The sequence below is a fragment of the Podarcis filfolensis genome, assembly GCF_964270895.1.
Source record: "Podarcis filfolensis genome assembly, chromosome: 3".
Taxonomy (NCBI): Eukaryota; Metazoa; Chordata; class Lepidosauria; order Squamata; family Lacertidae; genus Podarcis; species Podarcis filfolensis.
The window spans coordinates 70185426-70202346 of record NC_139606.1 but is presented as its reverse complement, the minus strand read 5'-3'; the positions used below and the strand labels follow the sequence as shown (position 1 = coordinate 70202346).

Sequence of the window (16921 nt, the reverse complement as noted above, 5' to 3'; positions counted from 1 at the left end):
AGGAGAGGAGAGGAGAGAAGCATGTAAATCTGAAAACTGCTGAGGCTGGCTCCAGCGTGATTTAGTGTGATGTGTGCAAATGCTGTCTCCGCATGATGGCTTTGTATAGTAATTCTTATAGTATATCTATTTTTTGTAGGTGTGAAGTGACAACATCAATAGACAAGTTGATGTGGAAACCCTCTAATTTCCAAGATGCAGAAATGCCACCATATTCAGCTAACTTTCATAATCTACACTTAACAGAAGCAGCAACATCACAGGGATTTGCATGCGCATACATGCATGTTTAAAAAACCAGAAGAGAAAGCAGCACAACAGAAGCTTCATTTTCTGCATCTCAGTTGTCTGAGGGTCTTAATAAAACTGTTTTTAAAAATCAGTAACATTATTGCTAGAGCTACCACTAATTTGTCATCAATAGCCAAGTTTCCATTTTTTGTATATTATAGATCTAGGAAGGTCCACCTGTTTGGGGGTTAATACTGTTGTTTTGCAATCTTTTGAGGAGAAGGAAAGGAAATAGTCAGCAAGAAAATGAGGGGGGGAAGGTTCAAGTGAAGGTTCAAGAAACTGTAGGATAGGACTGTGGTGGACAGAGATGGGGAGAAAGAGCTGCCTTGCTCTTGCTGCTTTTTATAACTCACACATACACACACAAAACAAACCTCTAGCTCCAGCCCTGTAGTAGCATATTACTGAATCACATATCATGGAGAACAGAAGAAAGCAATAAATAATAATAAAATTCAGAAAGTTGTTCAGATATAGAGGAGAAAGGCTATGTCACTTATCAAAATGGTGTTACAGAGAAGCAATGACATTCTTCACAGAACTCATAACAATAAGGAAAATTACTGTGGGGTTTTATGCATTTTTTCAAAGGGGAGAAAGTACTGTGGGCTTGGCACATAGGATTTTTTTTATCTCCTTTGGATAAAGGCAGACAGCAAGGTTCAAATGGTAAAGTTGCTTGAACAACTTCAGAAACACCAGTTTCCTCTAGAATACAAGCAGTAAGCTTTTAATACCTGAACCCTTCAGGTGTTGGGATGATGAGGTGAGGATTTGGGGGATCACTATGGCATCGAGGTACTTTCACAGGACGGGGACTATTCCGATGAATAGCTACAAGCAGAAAGAGGCAGAGGGAGGGCATTCAGATGATTGAAGAGAACAGTCAACACATGCATGTCACATTTGATGCAGGATCATTGTAATGGAGGTCCAGTTCATGCAATTTGTTTGAAGTGGAAGAAACTGGGATGAAATCGACCCAGAGAGATTTTCTCAAATAGCAACTGATGTGGCTCACTGTGCATTCAGATTTGCCTGCCTGCCAGCCCATGAGAAGCAGACTTAAGAAATTGGTCAGCCCAATGTATATGCAGGCTAGTAGCCAGGAGATGTAGTGGGCTATGGAAAAGCAAGCACTAGTAAGTAAGCTATTCCTATTTATATGTAATTTAGCGTACAAATAGTTAAGAAAATGTGTGTGTGTGTGTGTGTAATATTTTGCAAAAGTACAAAGGCTTCCTTAAGCCACAAGACAACTCCCAATTTATGGGACTTGCTCTGTATATTTAAATATGTAGCTTGACTACAGATATATTCTTTCATAATTAACCTGGACTTGTTTGGACTGAAGTTGTTCACTCTTCCAAGTGCATCTTTGATGTTCAAGCAAAACACGGATTTGAGTTTTCTTCTTTTCCTCCTCAAGTACTGCCATTATTTCTTCAATATACTCCTAATGGAGTATAATAATGCCATTATTTCTTCAATTTGTCCTAATGGACAAAGGTCCATTAGGAGCCATTCCAACTCAACCACAATAAGCAAGAAAGATCCTAACCTGGTATCAGCAGAACACTTCTAGTCATTTTAATGTTGTCACTTTATAGCTGTACCTGGCATAGTTATTGATCTCTCAACATAAGCAACTCCCTTGTTTATACATTTTATTCAGGGAAAGGCAAGCTAATTGTGGAGGACACACTCTATATACAACAAGACTCCACATTGGCTTGCAGGCCTCTCTAGTTCATGCAGGCCTGCACACCTCTTGCCCCTCCCAGCACAATGTAGCCCACCAGTTTCATAGGAGGCCCACCAATGGTTTGATCAGTCTTGTTTTTGTTCTTTGCCACCAACAATGTGTGCAGGGCTAAGTTGAAGAATCTCAAGGAAAGCTATTCAATTTCTGCTATTAGTATGAACTTCACTTAATGCAAAATATTCTGTATAAGGTTATTTCCCATATAGATCCAGTTTGTTCACCACTGTTTTGTGAGCATGGTCACACGTGCCTTAGCTTGGATTACTATTACATGCTCTACATGGGGCTACCTTTAAGGAGGGCTCAGAAACTTCAATTGCTGTAGAAAGCAGCTATAAGGCTGTTGATTGAAGCCAGTTGTCAGCAGCCTGTGATTCCACTATTGTACTATACCAGGCATAGGCACACTCGCGCCCCCCCCCCGATGTTTTGGGACTACAACTCCCATCATCCCTAGTTAACAGGACCAGTGGTCAGGGATGATGGGAATTGTAGTCCCAAAACATCTGGAGGGCCAAGTTTGCCTATGCCTGTACTATACTCACTGGCGTCTTGTTCATTCCTGGGCCCAATCCAAAGTGCTGGTTTCTACTTTCAAAGTTAAGCAGTTTAAGTGCCAGGACACCTAAAGGACCACCTATTACTTATTCTTTTTCTGCCTTTCTTCCTCTAAGCAGCACACAGCAGCACATGTGCATTTCATAAGCAATCTCCCATCCACATACTGACAAGATCCAGGCCTGCTTAGCTTCAGCAAGGCCTCTTGTCCCTTCAGAACATGCCCTGGGACCACCATGCTCACTGAAGTCATCTGGACAGGCACTGCCAATTCCTGAGGCTCAGGAAGGAACATGTGGTGGGAACATGTGATGGGACTTAATTAGCTGCTGTGCTCATGCTTTGGAATGCTGTGCCTTGAGAAGAGTTATCTGGCCACCTCACCTCCATGATGTCATTCCAAGCCAAACTGAAAACCTGTCTGTTCTAGTAGGCCAAGATGGATTATCTGCTGCTTCTTATATTTTAGAGGGGTTTTTAAAACTGCATTCTTTATTGTAGAGATGGGGAAACACTGGTCCTTTACAGGTTGTTAAGACTCCCAACTCCCATCAACCACAACCAGCATGACTAATGGTCAAGGATGATGGAAGCTGCAGTCTAATAACGCCCTGAGAGTCTCAGGTTCCCCATTCCTGCTGATTTATTGTCATCATTTTGTGAAGACAGGAGGCCGACATACTGAGTTGGATAACTGGATGATCCTTGTTTTTATTGTGACTCTTGTGTTTTATATTTACACATTCAATTCACTTACAACGACATGTTTCTATTTCTACAAACTACAGGTGTAAAGTTCCAGAGGAAGAGACTGTGTAGCTGCTGCCTTACCAAGGTACAAACCTGTAACAGGACTATGAGGCTTTCCAATTACATGGCCAATACATTCGTTCATCAATGCCTGTAAACTCTGGAAGATAGAAAATTAACATCACTGCAACAATAAATACCGTGTTTTTCTAATAAGCACCTGCAGTATCTTTAACAAACTGAAATGTATAACTTAGGAACATATATTATTCAAGAAGTATGAATAAAATGAACCACCAGCAAAACAGCCCTTATCTGGTCTCAAATGCAGCCAATAGCGTTTGTTAACTTAAAATGTGAGAGTGGTTAATGACATACCAAAAAGTCATCTTCAGGAAGAGCTGAAATAAATGCTGGCTCAATGGCTTGAAGGAAATCAAAACCTTGTGTTGCCCACCTGTTGTGCAGAAAGAAGTTACTGGTTAACCAGGAGTACTTATATAAGCAGCTCTATTTATTTAGAGAAAAACAACCTCTGTTGCCATGCTACACAAAAATATTGCCTTTCTAAACACTATGCAAATCTAAAACAATGCCTACTCAAGACTCTGTTCCCTGAAGCTATGTTTTTATGGCTATGCATGGGAAAGAATACTGAAATCCCAACACCCTTAAGGTAGGTTTCAACATAGCACTAAGTGGGACATGTGTTCATGGAATGAGGTCCATTGGCACAACAGGACTTTCGCCTCCTCCATGTGCCTCCTAAACCTATTTTGGGGGTTTCCAAAACCTTCCAGAGATTTAGGTGGCATGGGGGGAGGAAGGGGGAAAGTCTACTGACTCCTGATCTAGATGACAACCCTGTTTCCCCGCAGACATTTAGTATGTCCACAATGCAAAGTCTGGCCAAACTCTGCAACATCTCCGGTCGTGACAATTATCTTTTCAAATTAATGACAACAAAGGAAATAATGAAGTGTATGCCATGTAGAAAAGGATGTACACCTGGTAAGGACAGCCAAAATGCTTGGGAACCCACAATTAACCGTAACCAAATTGCCATGACTTTCAGGTACTTAGTGAATTATAAGAGAATCCTTGGAGGCTGAGTGCAGCTCTTGATGCAGGCAATGGGCAGAAGATTATATTCTAAGTCATCCTGATTATTTACTATAGCATGCATTCCCCATATCGTAATTTTAAAAATCAAGTCTAATTAAACTGTGTAACAAACCTTAATTCTAGCCTTGTTTTCTAATCATGAGTCGCGTTTATCTGAAAACTCTTAAATGACTGGTGCCTTGGATTACCTCAAATATCTTATTCTTGTACCCATGTTGTGGTATTTAGCATTAATATAATCTTCAAAGTAATCAAGGCAGCAACCTTGCTCTTTGTTTAAATATTACAAGCTCCCATAAAACAGAAAGGAGGAAAATTGAAAATAGTTATTTCTCAATCATTACCTTGGTCTAGTACCTCGGCCACTCTCACACTTAGTAAGGACGTAATTCATCCACTTTCTTGCAAAACTGATATACTGGTCTCCAATTTTCTGTCTGAATACCCCAGACATCAGACGGATGGCTTCTTTGTGGTACTGCAATATATTAAAACCACCTGTCAAGGCTTTGAAATAAATATTGCCATTTTCAACTGCTACAACAGTGTTTCTGAAACTTCAAAATTCTGCATCCAGATTTACAAATTCTCCAATAATGCAACTCAAAATTAATAATAGGTACAACATAAACACACTGTGGGTGATATCCAACCAAGTACTTCATTAACACAAGGACTTCTGGCTGTGCAATGGATGTTCCCCTCCCTCCCTTTGCGTTCCCCCATCTCCCCTAAATCTTGTTGACGGAGAGAGAGGCGAGATCCACTGTGCAAATGGAACTACTTTGTTAAGATACCACCCTATGAAAAAAGCAAGTGAATAGCATGGTATGTCTCTGTAACACCTTGCATACAAACCAACTGATAACCAATGCAATACAAAACTGCAGTTATGCATAAATAAAAATGCTGTTGGGTCAAAACTCCCTCAAGCCTTTCATACATAAGAAAGAGAAACCCAGTAGGGAACACTGCTATTTAGCAGCAGCCCTTGAAAAAGGAGAATATGGGTCTAATTTTGACCTGAGCAGATGATCTTCTATTTTCTTATGTGGTGTGCTTGCTACACAGCCTCCAGTGTTTCATAACTTTCAACCAAAACAAGCATTCTTATAATGGGAAATATATATTGTTTTTATTTTTCTGTGCGTTTTTGTTCTTTTGCATAAAATGTAAAGCCGAAGAGTGCTATTGCACTCATGTCTTGCTTGTGGACTTCTCATCTGGTTGGCCCCTGTAAGAACGGAACACTACGCTAGACAAGCCCTTAGGTCTGATTCTAAACATTATGCTACTATTAGTTACACAACGCTATTTCTCCGAAGTGAAAAGTGATTACCCAATCAAAAGGCTGTTTAAAAAAACATGACCCATTTAAAAATTCACTTCAAAGAAATAAAATTAAAGCCTTCCACTTGGGAAAAAATAGGCAAAACATTTCTCTTGAACCAACCTCAAAACCAAAGTTGTAACACTGAATCATGGCTTCCCGATAATATTGCTGCAGGGTGGCAGATTCTGATTCATCAACCTCAGCATCAAATTCAGATGTGAACATGCGATCAACTCTGTCAATCGCACTGCTTATCTTATTGCAAAGCTGTAATGCATCACTCTGGAAAACAGGAAAAATATTTGCTGAAGTATTATTTGTGTATTTAATATTTGTATTCTGCTTTTCAAATAGCAAATGCTGAGCTCAAAGAGTCTCACAGCAATCACAATAGCATTTAAAAACAACGAACATTGCAATCTCTATAATATCAAACACAACAGCATATAAAGCAAACAACAAATTCATCAAAACAATTAACTCATAGTTAATTGATACTTCTTAATCATGTAATACATGGTTCTACAGGAACCTTATGATAATCCTCAATGGCTACTTCTCGCTATATCACGGGATACCTAAGGCTGCAATCCTCTACCTATTTACCTGGCAGTAAGTCCCACTGAACTCAGTGGTTCTTGCTTCAGAGTAGACATATATATGATTGCACTGTTAAAAAATAAAATGTGATTTTTACGCAAGAGCCAACTTCATCAAAAGTGTGATTAAGATTCTTCAAGTGCATATACCCAACCACTATTTGTGTGCATGCAAGTTTCCACACCCAGTTTCCTACACACAGATTGCAATGGCCAGCTTCCAAGAATTTGCTGGTTAACCCCTAGAAATCTGGGACACTGGACCAAACATTGATAAATGACTTTTGTAACCACAGCAGTAATCCAGAAATTAATGGACATGAGTATCTTAGATCCATTAATTTCAACGGATCTACTCTGAGTAGAAGTCAGGTGGATAAACTGGTGATTTGTAAATAGTAAAGCCTTATAAGGGAAAGGTTTTCCCAAGCACTGCATTTTACTGTTTTCCTAAAGCACGATATAAAGTTTCTTACTTACTATTCAAATCTGTTTGGAAGCTATGCTTCATGTGTCAGTGCATAAACATACAACCTCCCAATCTGTACGTACAATTCATTCAGCCTGCTGTATAAATTACTCTCAACTTACTTGCACAAAACTGCAATGACAATCTTTTTCTGATCACTTGCATTTAAAAGTAGACCTCAGCAGCCTCTTTAGAGATTTTGTAATTCTAAGCGACTGAGAATGCTTAACAATCCAGAGGAATATAAACCAGAAAGATACGTACCTTCAGCTGCTGCAAAGCTTTGGCAATGACTGGCTGGCTGGATGTTTGCTCCTGATGTAAAGAGATGAGCCCTTCAAGAAACTGTTGGACAGCTTTTCTCTGGTTCACAAGATGAACAGGCTGCATGACTACAAGGAGGAGGTTGTCAACCTAAGAATACAAGGTTAGATTTATGGTATTGCTGAAAAACGGTTCCCAAAGTTGTAACCGTGAATTCTGAAATTTAAAATACTTAACTCTGACATGTTTTAAATGGTACTATTTTCCTTCCCACAAAATTGCTAATTTTATGAAAAACGTCTCCAGTTGTACTTCTGGATTTTCCAAGGCTGTTCCTTCAATGTTCATTGTGACCAATTTAGAGACAGTTACATATTGATAAACATATTTTGGTGAATTGTCTGCCTCCCTCTATGCACCAGAGGCTGCTAGGTGAGGGATGAGAGCAACTCCAGTTGTATGCGCAGCTGTGGTGCAAAACCTCCACACAGCAAGTTGGGGAATGAAGTCTGTGCAGAAGCACACTTCAGCAAATGTGTTGCTGAGTGGTGGGAGGAAAAGAGTTCCATGCACTTCTTGTTGCTAGAATAAGAACTTTATATGCTCACTATATACATTAGTTTCATACTTCTAAAGTGAAGAAAGCCATTTGATTTCTCCAATATGTCAACAGGTGCAAGAACTTATTAATATTATAACAATGATACATTTTCTACTAACATCCTGTAGCTTCAAACATTGTTTCTTATTTATTTTATAACATTTATAGAAGGCTTGATTGTAGAGTTTGGATTTGATATCCCACTTTATCACTACCCAAAGGAGTCTCAAAGCGGCTAACATTCTCCTTTCCCTTCCTCCCCCACAACAAACACTCTGTGAGGTGAGTGGGGCTGAGAGACTTCAGAGAAGTGTGACTAGCCCAAGGTCACCCAGCAGCTGCATGTGGAGAAGCGGAGACATGAACCCCGTTCCCCAGATTACGAATCTACCACTCTTAACCACTACACCACACTGGCTCAAAGAAGAAACCTCAAAGTGGTTTTACAAAAAGGTAGAATAATAAAAAGTTAGGTACTACGGCAAGCTGTTCAGAATAGAATCGCTCTACTCAGCAAAGTGCCATGCTCTGGATGACAACCCCAATCTGATCTAAGGCTATATTGACAATTTATCCTACTCTCAAATCCATTCAAGACAGAAAAATACACACTTTTTTGCAATATGAGGATCAAACTAAACCCCTATGAAGAATGCATAGGCCGAATTCTCAAGCACCTAAGATCCTACCCTAGAAGTATTTCCAATTTTCTTACATGTGAGAAAAGCAGAGCATTTCTTAAATGTTGGGAGTCCATAAATAACTACCATTAACCAAATCAGAAGAATACTAATACAGAAATTCTTTACCTGCATACTTCTCAATGTGTCAATTGTCTCCACCTGAGGAACAATTTTGACAGGCTGTCCTTCCCAAGTGCTCCAGCTGTCATCAGTGTCATCATCTTTGTCTCTGTACTTTGTCATAAGTAAAAATGGTTCGCTTGCAACCTCATCAGAGTCTTTTGAACAGTCCTTTCCTGCAGCTGTATTAAGTAGCTGCAGGATGATAGATTTCTCTCCTGAAAGGTTATCTGGCACAAAAATCTGCAAGTTTTCAAGTCCAGGGATCTGTACCTGAGGAACAAACCAATATGGTCCAAATTATTAACACCTAGAACCACAGAAAAATTTCACTCATTTTTCTCAGGGTGAAAGGATTTTCACAGATGCTAAGTGACTACCACCATTATGCACCTTTTCCATGGCTATTTGCACTGCATCCCTCCCCACAACCACCACCTAGTGCTTCTTTATCTCAGTTGTCTCCCCAGTCACTGCATGATAATAGCCAGTGGGGATCACACAGGGAACAAGACTACAGAGAATTGACACTGAAGACATACAAAGTGGTGTTGCTCTTGCCCCAGGGTGTATTGACAACACATCACTAGGCATCACACTGTCTTCCCATGTTTCATTACCCATCAACACGGCACAGAAAGACAGGAACACCTCTCAGTTGCCTTGGCAACAATGGGACACATTCTGTGTACTGGTGGGCTGCAAAAGAGGGCAATGAACTCACAGCAGTGAGGTGATGCCTTTCCTTCCCATCCACCTCTGCCCCACAATGTATATCAGGGAGGTCAGGTGCTTTCCAAGTACACAGATGGATGTCCAAGGAACAGCATTCAGTCACATGGACCCCCACCTTCAGTGGTACAACCCAGACACAGGTTTACCCCCTCAGTGAGAAATTGTTTCTTAAGTGTATCTTATCCTTCCCTTCATCGTATGATCCAAGTGCAGCTTACAATTCAGCAAAGCATGCCCCCATGAACTGGTCCTTTGGTAGCTAGACATGTCTAACCTTGGTAGTTGGATATGCATAAGATCTACACGCCACACACTGGAGAGCATAATAATCCCTTTAATCCCCAGGCTGATTTTACCTTCATGTACTGTTGTGCTTTCAGGGCACTGAGGAAGTCCCGCACAGAGGCAGAAAATGTGAACTCTGCTGCTATTTCAAGGTCCTAAGAATAAAATGGCAGGTGTTTATCAAACTGCACTGTTAAGAAGCCTATCAATGCAGCTGAACTGGGCACACTATGTCAAACCACTTTTTCTTTTTACCTTTCTTAATCTCTTGGCAAAGCCAAGAGCTTTGGATGCTCTCTCTCTGGCTTCATGGAACAGCTCTTTCAGTGCCCGGCTGGTCTCTATCACAGACCTCCTACAAATAATTTAACAGAATGCAGTTATTTCAACACATTGTCACACATGCATTCAAATGTGCTGAAGAAGAACACATAAAAAAAGGCTAATCAAGAAGTCAGAAGGCAAATATGTACAAACAAGAAGCTAAAAATGAATCTGGTATTGAGAAGATGACACATCCTACACAAAAAGACAAAGTGTACAGTTAAGGAAACAAGGCAGAGAAATTATTTTCATGCCCTTAACTGCAAGCATTATTAGGCTGAGCATACACAAACACTGGGTTTCTGCTGCAATTTTAAAAGAAATTCATGCTGCTTCTTTCATGCATATAAAGACATCCGTAACATGATAGTGTATCTTATGTAGGTCTGGGAGTACCTGATTTCATCTGAAGCTGCACTGTCATCAGCATTAGCCCAAAACTCATCACAGCTCTCTTGTAAGCCAGAGTCTAAAAAGATCCCTGTAGATTTAAGCAGCACTCCTGCAATGTCACTGAAACAAAATCAAAAACAATTGTCACTCCCACAGACAACGCAGAAAGAGGCTTGTGCATCAAGAAGAGCTTTGATTTGATATCCCGCTTTATCACTACTTGACGGAGTCTCAAAGCGGCTAACATTCTCCTTTCCCTTCCTCCCCCACAACAAACGCTCTGTGAGGTGAGTGAGGCTGAGAGACTTCAGAGAAGTGTGACTAGCCCAAGGTCACCCAGCAGCTGCGTGTGGAGGAGCAGGGAATCGAACCCGGTTCACCAGATTATGAGACCACCGCTCTTAACCACTACACCACACTGGCTCTCAAAACTTCCAAAGCATTCCAGGATTAGAATGCCATTGATATGAAAGTATTAAATAAAGTTTATGTAAAATAAATGAAATGAAATGTTCCCTAGTCAGATGCAGGTTGGGGGGGGGAACCTAATTAATTTTAAAATTGTTCAGATACACACTGCTTAATATTCAACTTTTACTAGCTTTTTAATAAGATCAACTTTACTTTTTGTAAATGGCAGTAGATTTCCAATTAATAAAACTTTTTAAAAAAATCCCTGCTAATAAAACTTAAAATTTTGAGCAAAATGGACACGAGAATCACAATAATAATAAGTTCTACCAGAACAATTTTCCAGCTTGAGCTTCACCTCCTCGTATATAAGGAGTGATTTCTTTGGTGAAATTCCATTCTTCCTCCAGGAGATTTTTTAAACTATGAGATGCTTGAGGTAACTGCTGTAGCATTTGGATCCAGCTTCGCATATAATCAAAATAAACCTTGAAAAGGGAAGAACAGCAATTTAGGTCATATTGTTTCACCAGACTCCACAATGGAGACAGAGCCCACCTGTAATGTGATGGTGGCTTTGTGAAATGGAATATCGTCAGAATGTATTAGGGAGTAGGTGAGATGCCAAGGGAGATATGTAAAAATCAGCACCTCATCTCTGTTTTTGCTTCCAAAGAGCAAAGCTCAGGACCATCCAAGATAGGACCCCTGATTATATTGCACAACGTAGTTAAAACAGAAACACAATTCCTGCACAACTAGAGAAGCTAATGAAAATAAACTGACAATGGTGAGACAATTAAGAATCCGATAGAGAAGCCTACAGAAGTGACCCACCATAAAATAGGATTGCTTGCTTACCATTAACATCTTATGCAGGTCTTCCTCAAAAGAGTCGATGTTGCAGTTGTTCTTCTGTAAGTCATCTAACACCTCACGTAACATAAACTGATAATATTGCTTCATAAGCAGACCCCCTTTCAGGACCTCTTTACACTCTCTCACTAGCTGCAAGGAAACAGTCCATAAAAAGCAATAAATCATTTGGATGCTTAAAAAAGAGTTTCTCTTGAGATTTTAATCATAGATTTAATTTAGAGGTTTTAACAGATCATGTGGCACTCTCTACACAACATAAAATCGCCAAGCAAGACAAGAACTACAACAGTAGAGTGGGTGGGATTTCAGAGTTGAATTCTACAGACCATTAACTCTGCTAAGTGTTTTACAAACCTTTCTTCATTTACTATCACAATGAGCCTGTAACATGGAGCCACTTTTTACTCCAAGAAAGGCCTCAAATGGTAATGACCAGTGATGGTATCTGAACCCAGATCTCCACAGCTCAAATCCCACACACCTTTATAAAAAGTTTGCTTTATATCATTTCACAAAACCCTTTTTTAATTTAAGAAACTCATAAAACTTCACATTTTCACGTTTGCCTGCTACAATGCTAGAATTGTGGGGAAGGGAGGGGGCGTGATAAACTTTTTACTGTATACTATAACCCAAGCCCCTGCACCAGAGCAGGGAATTAAAACCCATCAAATAAATATAGCTGATGGCTATGTATTTACCGAAGCTAAGGAATAAGTCAATTTAGTTGGCAAAGAAGCAGAGACAGAACCATATTTGCCCTCCACAGAATCCTCAGTAATTGTTGTCATTCTTACAAGAAAGAGAAATAGCAGCTTACAGTACTGTGCTTCCCTCTGAATTGTTCATCACTTTATTAAGAAATGTATATCCTGCTTCTCACCCTGTGTCTCAAAGCAGCTTACAAAAAATTGTAGGCTTTTGGGGGAGAAGAGGTATAAGATCTTACTGTAACTTTTGGTAAAGCAATTAGCAGAGAATTATTTGCAAAATGTTAGAATTGTACATAGAATATTGGCCTTCGTTATCTTTTAAGTATCTTTTTATGCTACTGAAAAATATTACCACCAGTCTAAATACGTACTACGCATCCCTTCTGTGGAACAATGTAAGACTTATTGCTAAGGACTGGGGAGGGAGGGGGGTTAATAAAACACTTTGGGCACACCTGTTTAATACTCAAGAGAGATGGCTCCCCAGCAGGCTGCTGTTCCAACCTTAATTTGAGGCATTCATGGATAACATTGAGAAGGACTCGGCAAAGAACTAGGAATGCAGGCTCAAAAGATGGCAAATCCATAGACTTCAGCTCTTCCCGTGACACAGTACTGCACTTTTGATCTGAAGAAGGCGGAGAATTTGACAACTGCACGTAATCTGAACTTAAAATAGGATCTGGGTACTCTGAAAACTAACAAAAAAATAGATACTATGTAACAAACAACCTGAAACACTTCCCCCCCTTCAGTTTAATAACTTATCAGGTGTAAACCCACCACCAAACATTGACTTTAAAACAACAACAATCTTGTTCAGTCAAATTATCAGGCTTTCCTTTCAGACCTGTAGAACTATAGTAGTAGATGTTGGTCACAAGCCAGGAGAAATCACACAATTAACTTTGCATGCCCAGCAGGGCGCTTGAGCTTTCTCAAATCAGCATCATGCCATGCTGCTTAGCAAGTCCACTTTTAAGTGAGTGGATTTCAAAAGCAGCTTGTGATGCAACACAAGCATTGATATTCAAAGCAAAATATATCTGAAGTTCCATGAGGGCACCTCTAAAAAATCTGCATGGACGGGTTGGGATATTTTGTGATAGTTGCGTTTCTCTATGCCATACTGTAAACGTTACAATGAGCATCTTAATTCCAATCTGCAAACAGTCCTAGTGTTAAAACAATGTCTAAAACACTTGTGTTAAGTGATTGTACAGCACTACATGCAATATAAAATGTTAATAAGCTAAACAAATTGCTACCTACATCAATGTGTTAAAAAGCCATTTGCAACAAGTTTGTCCTTCAGCTACTAACTGTAAATTTAAATGTTCATTTTATAAAAATGAGGTGCATTTTATAAAATTGCTCCTCCTTGGATTTTTAGGAAAGGGAAACCCCTGTTAATGTACACATTTCCACTGATATCAGCATTTTAAGTGCTTATTACTCAATGGGTTCATCCAAATATAAAAATGTATAGCTGAGGAAGAGATAGGATGCAGTGAATGATTGAATGCACCTCTAAGTGTGACTGGTATTAAGTTTGTGTTCATAGAATCAGTATTTTTTTTTAATTATTATTACTACTACTACTACTACTACTACTACTACTACTACTACTACTACTACATTACCGTCGTACCATGGCTCCTGAACACCTTGGGAGTCTAACGTTTCGGCTCCCGAACAATCAAAAACCAGAAGTGACTGTTCCGGTTTTTGAACGTTCTTTTGGAAGCAGAACATCTGACGGGGCTTCCGTCAGAAGCCGCGCTTTGGTTTTCAAATGTTTCGGAAGTCAAATGGACTTCCAGAACGGATTCTGTTCGACTTCCGAGGTATGACTGTACTACCTATTTTACGCCCAAGGCTATGAAACCAACATGGCAACAGCTCATGTAATAAATAAATGCTCATGTAACTAAACATTCATATAGTCATAGAATTGAAAGGGCAGAATGCTCAAAGTCTTTTTTTTTACTTTGCACATCATATTCCATATTATCACATATGAAATTACCATACTTAAGTAGTAAATAACTTTATCAGCATCTCTCTGGAATCAGAAATTTATAATTTTAAACAGACACAGTAAGCCAGTTACATGTAATTATACTGGCCCCAAAATTTAAACATATTAAAGCTGCATTCCTATATACACTTACCTGGGAAGATGTCCCACTGAACTCAATGGGCCTGACTTCTGAGTAGGCATGCATGGGATTGTACTGTAAGTGTCTTAGTTTTCATAAATGCAACATCCAATTTGCTTTTCTTTATACTACCTCAGACACATTTCTGACATTTTGTGCATCTATTATTAGATGACTGCTTCTCATTATAGTATTATTTCAGAAAACAAAATATTTCAGGAATGAACATGCTAAGAAATACACCATTGCCAAAATGTGAACTTCATCCTTCTATATACTAAAATAGATGATTAATTTCTGCAGAGCAAAAAACAGTGCAAAAAGTCCACATCAGTATCTTCTAGAGCAGGGGCTGGTAACCTGTGGCTACCCATATACTGTTGGATTGCAACTCTCACCATCCCTGACAATTGGCTATGATGGCTGGGATTGAAGGGAGTCCAACATCATCTTCTGGACAGCCACAGGTTAGCTGCCTTGTTCTAAAGAAAGATGTCTCCACAATAAAGAAAATTTACCTGACTAGACTTCAATATTAAACATCCCTTTACAATGGCTGGTTGTTAAAATTAATAATAATAATAATAATAATAATAATAATAATAATAATAATATTCCAATCCTAGACTCCGAAGTGAGTTAATTTGGAAAATGGAACCAGTCAATGCCTCAATTCTTTTTTACACCTCACTGTTCACCATCACATTAGATGATGAGACCTTGTTAGATAGGTTTCTTAATATCCCATGAGGTTTCATTTCATAAGACTTAGGATTCTTTATAAAACAGCTGAAAGGTATGAACTCTATAAGCAATGATAATGCCATCACTGGGTAGTTAACACAACAGTGATGCTCATCTCTCCACATTCACATTTAAAAAATCTGTATTGCAGAAGAGCAGATTAGATAATGGGAAAAACTTTCTAGCAGCGATCATTTTGTTAATGGAAAAAACTGCACAGAAAAGTAGCAGAACCTTCTTTGGACAATTTGAGAAAGTAGCTATAGTAGATAATTATGATCAGCAAATCCAGTCTCAAGGCAAGGGTCGTCTTGATGTGCCTTCTAATTTTATTCTACACTGTGGTTATTCAAATTAAAAATGCAATTTGATATACAAAGCACAATAAGGCATCATACCCACATGTATATTTTCAATTCAATTCCCATACAAGGTTTACAGTATAAATTAATATGCTCAAACTCATATATTATAATAAAAGAAAATCCAGTATCTTTAAACCAGACTTTATCTTCTTCAGAACACACATTTGTCCTTGAGCAACCCCCCTCCAAACGCCATGATGAACACAGACATTCTGGTGTAATCTGAATGATACTTCAGTAGCCATGGAAGAGATTGAAAGAATGGGGAGAGTAATGCGGAAGTGATTAAATGGGTTGCCACTCATACTTCATTTGTTGGTACAACCACAAAACCGAGAAGCTGCTATGCGCACCCACATGCATACCGTAACTCTCCCCTTCCTAACAATAATGCATGCACCCAATAATGTCCAGCACACTACAGTTACCTTGAAAAGAGTCTTTTATTAGCTAAAGAAGGCTTATTGCAGTGGAGGGAGGGGGAGGGACAAAGGAAGATCTCTGAGAGCATGAGGATGCCCATGGGTGTCATGATGTCAACCCATGAAAGAGTGTTGGACTAGAACCAGGGCAAGCCAAATTCAATTCTCCACTCAGGCATGAAAACCATGGCTTGGTGACATTGGGCTGGTCACTGTATCTCAGCCCAACCCACCTCAAAAAAAACATTGAGGATGAATTTAGATGGGTAGGGGAACAACTACACACAACACCCTGAGCTCCTTGGGCAAAGGGCAGAATATAAACCTAATAAAAAAGGAAATAAGTTATTAAGTTTCATTTCCATGCCAATCCGTATTCTGAAATTCAGAACTGAACAGATTCCAAGCATGCACTACATTTCACTTGGGCTCCAGCAAGGACTCCTATAAGAGCTTTATTTCCCCACACTTCACAAATACAGGAAAGTTTTCTATTTCATTTCTGTGGGGCTGGACCCCTAACTCTGCCATACATTAACCAGTACACAAAGCATCACGTTTTGAAAGTCTAGCCTTCATTTCTAGACTCTGCCCATGACTTTATGGGCGGTAAGTAACAACTATGATCCAAACAAGAAGGGAGGGAAGGAAACTGGACTGAAGATCCACCGATGGGAGAGCCAAGAAGAGAAGCCTTCCTCAGCCCTCTGTTCTTTAACAAAGCAGCTTCAAGGAGAGATTGGGCTCAGCACCTCACGCAGCCAACATGGAGCCAGGGCACATGCAAACTTCCAAGGCCAACATGGGAGTTCCACATTGGGTTTTTATATACGATACTTCTCCATTAACACATTGCAGTGATTAAGATGACTCATTAACAAGGCATTGCATATCGCAAAACAACTATGTGCGTATTATACAGAAGAA

General features: G+C 39.5%; 1 protein-coding gene across 9 annotated transcripts in view; it reads right to left on the bottom strand.

Annotated features, from left to right (window-relative positions):
• Positions 1-16921, bottom strand: part of MAP3K4 (mitogen-activated protein kinase kinase kinase 4) — a 73805-nt gene that overhangs the window by 15690 nt on the left and 41194 nt on the right. For 5 of the 9 annotated variants that reach the window (XM_083605836.1, XM_083605839.1, XM_083605832.1 and 2 more), the window contains exons 4-16: positions 12757-12999; positions 11571-11717; positions 11040-11197; positions 10302-10418; positions 9837-9936; positions 9653-9736; positions 8568-8834; positions 7158-7307; positions 5946-6107; positions 4837-4970; positions 3746-3824; positions 3449-3527; positions 1032-1128 (exon numbers count right to left, since the gene is read on the bottom strand). In XM_083605836.1, the coding sequence (XP_083461962.1) occupies positions 1032-1128; positions 3449-3527; positions 3746-3824; positions 4837-4970; positions 5946-6107; positions 7158-7307; positions 8568-8834; positions 9653-9736; positions 9837-9936; positions 10302-10418; positions 11040-11197; positions 11571-11717; positions 12757-12999 (1817 nt within the window). The remainder of the gene's footprint in view (positions 1-1031; positions 1129-3448; positions 3528-3745; positions 3825-4836; positions 4971-5945; positions 6108-7157; positions 7308-8567; positions 8835-9652; positions 9737-9836; positions 9937-10301; positions 10419-11039; positions 11198-11570; positions 11718-12756; positions 13000-16921) is intronic. The other 4 variants (XM_083605840.1, XM_083605838.1, XM_083605835.1 and 1 more) reach the window with 1 other exon arrangement.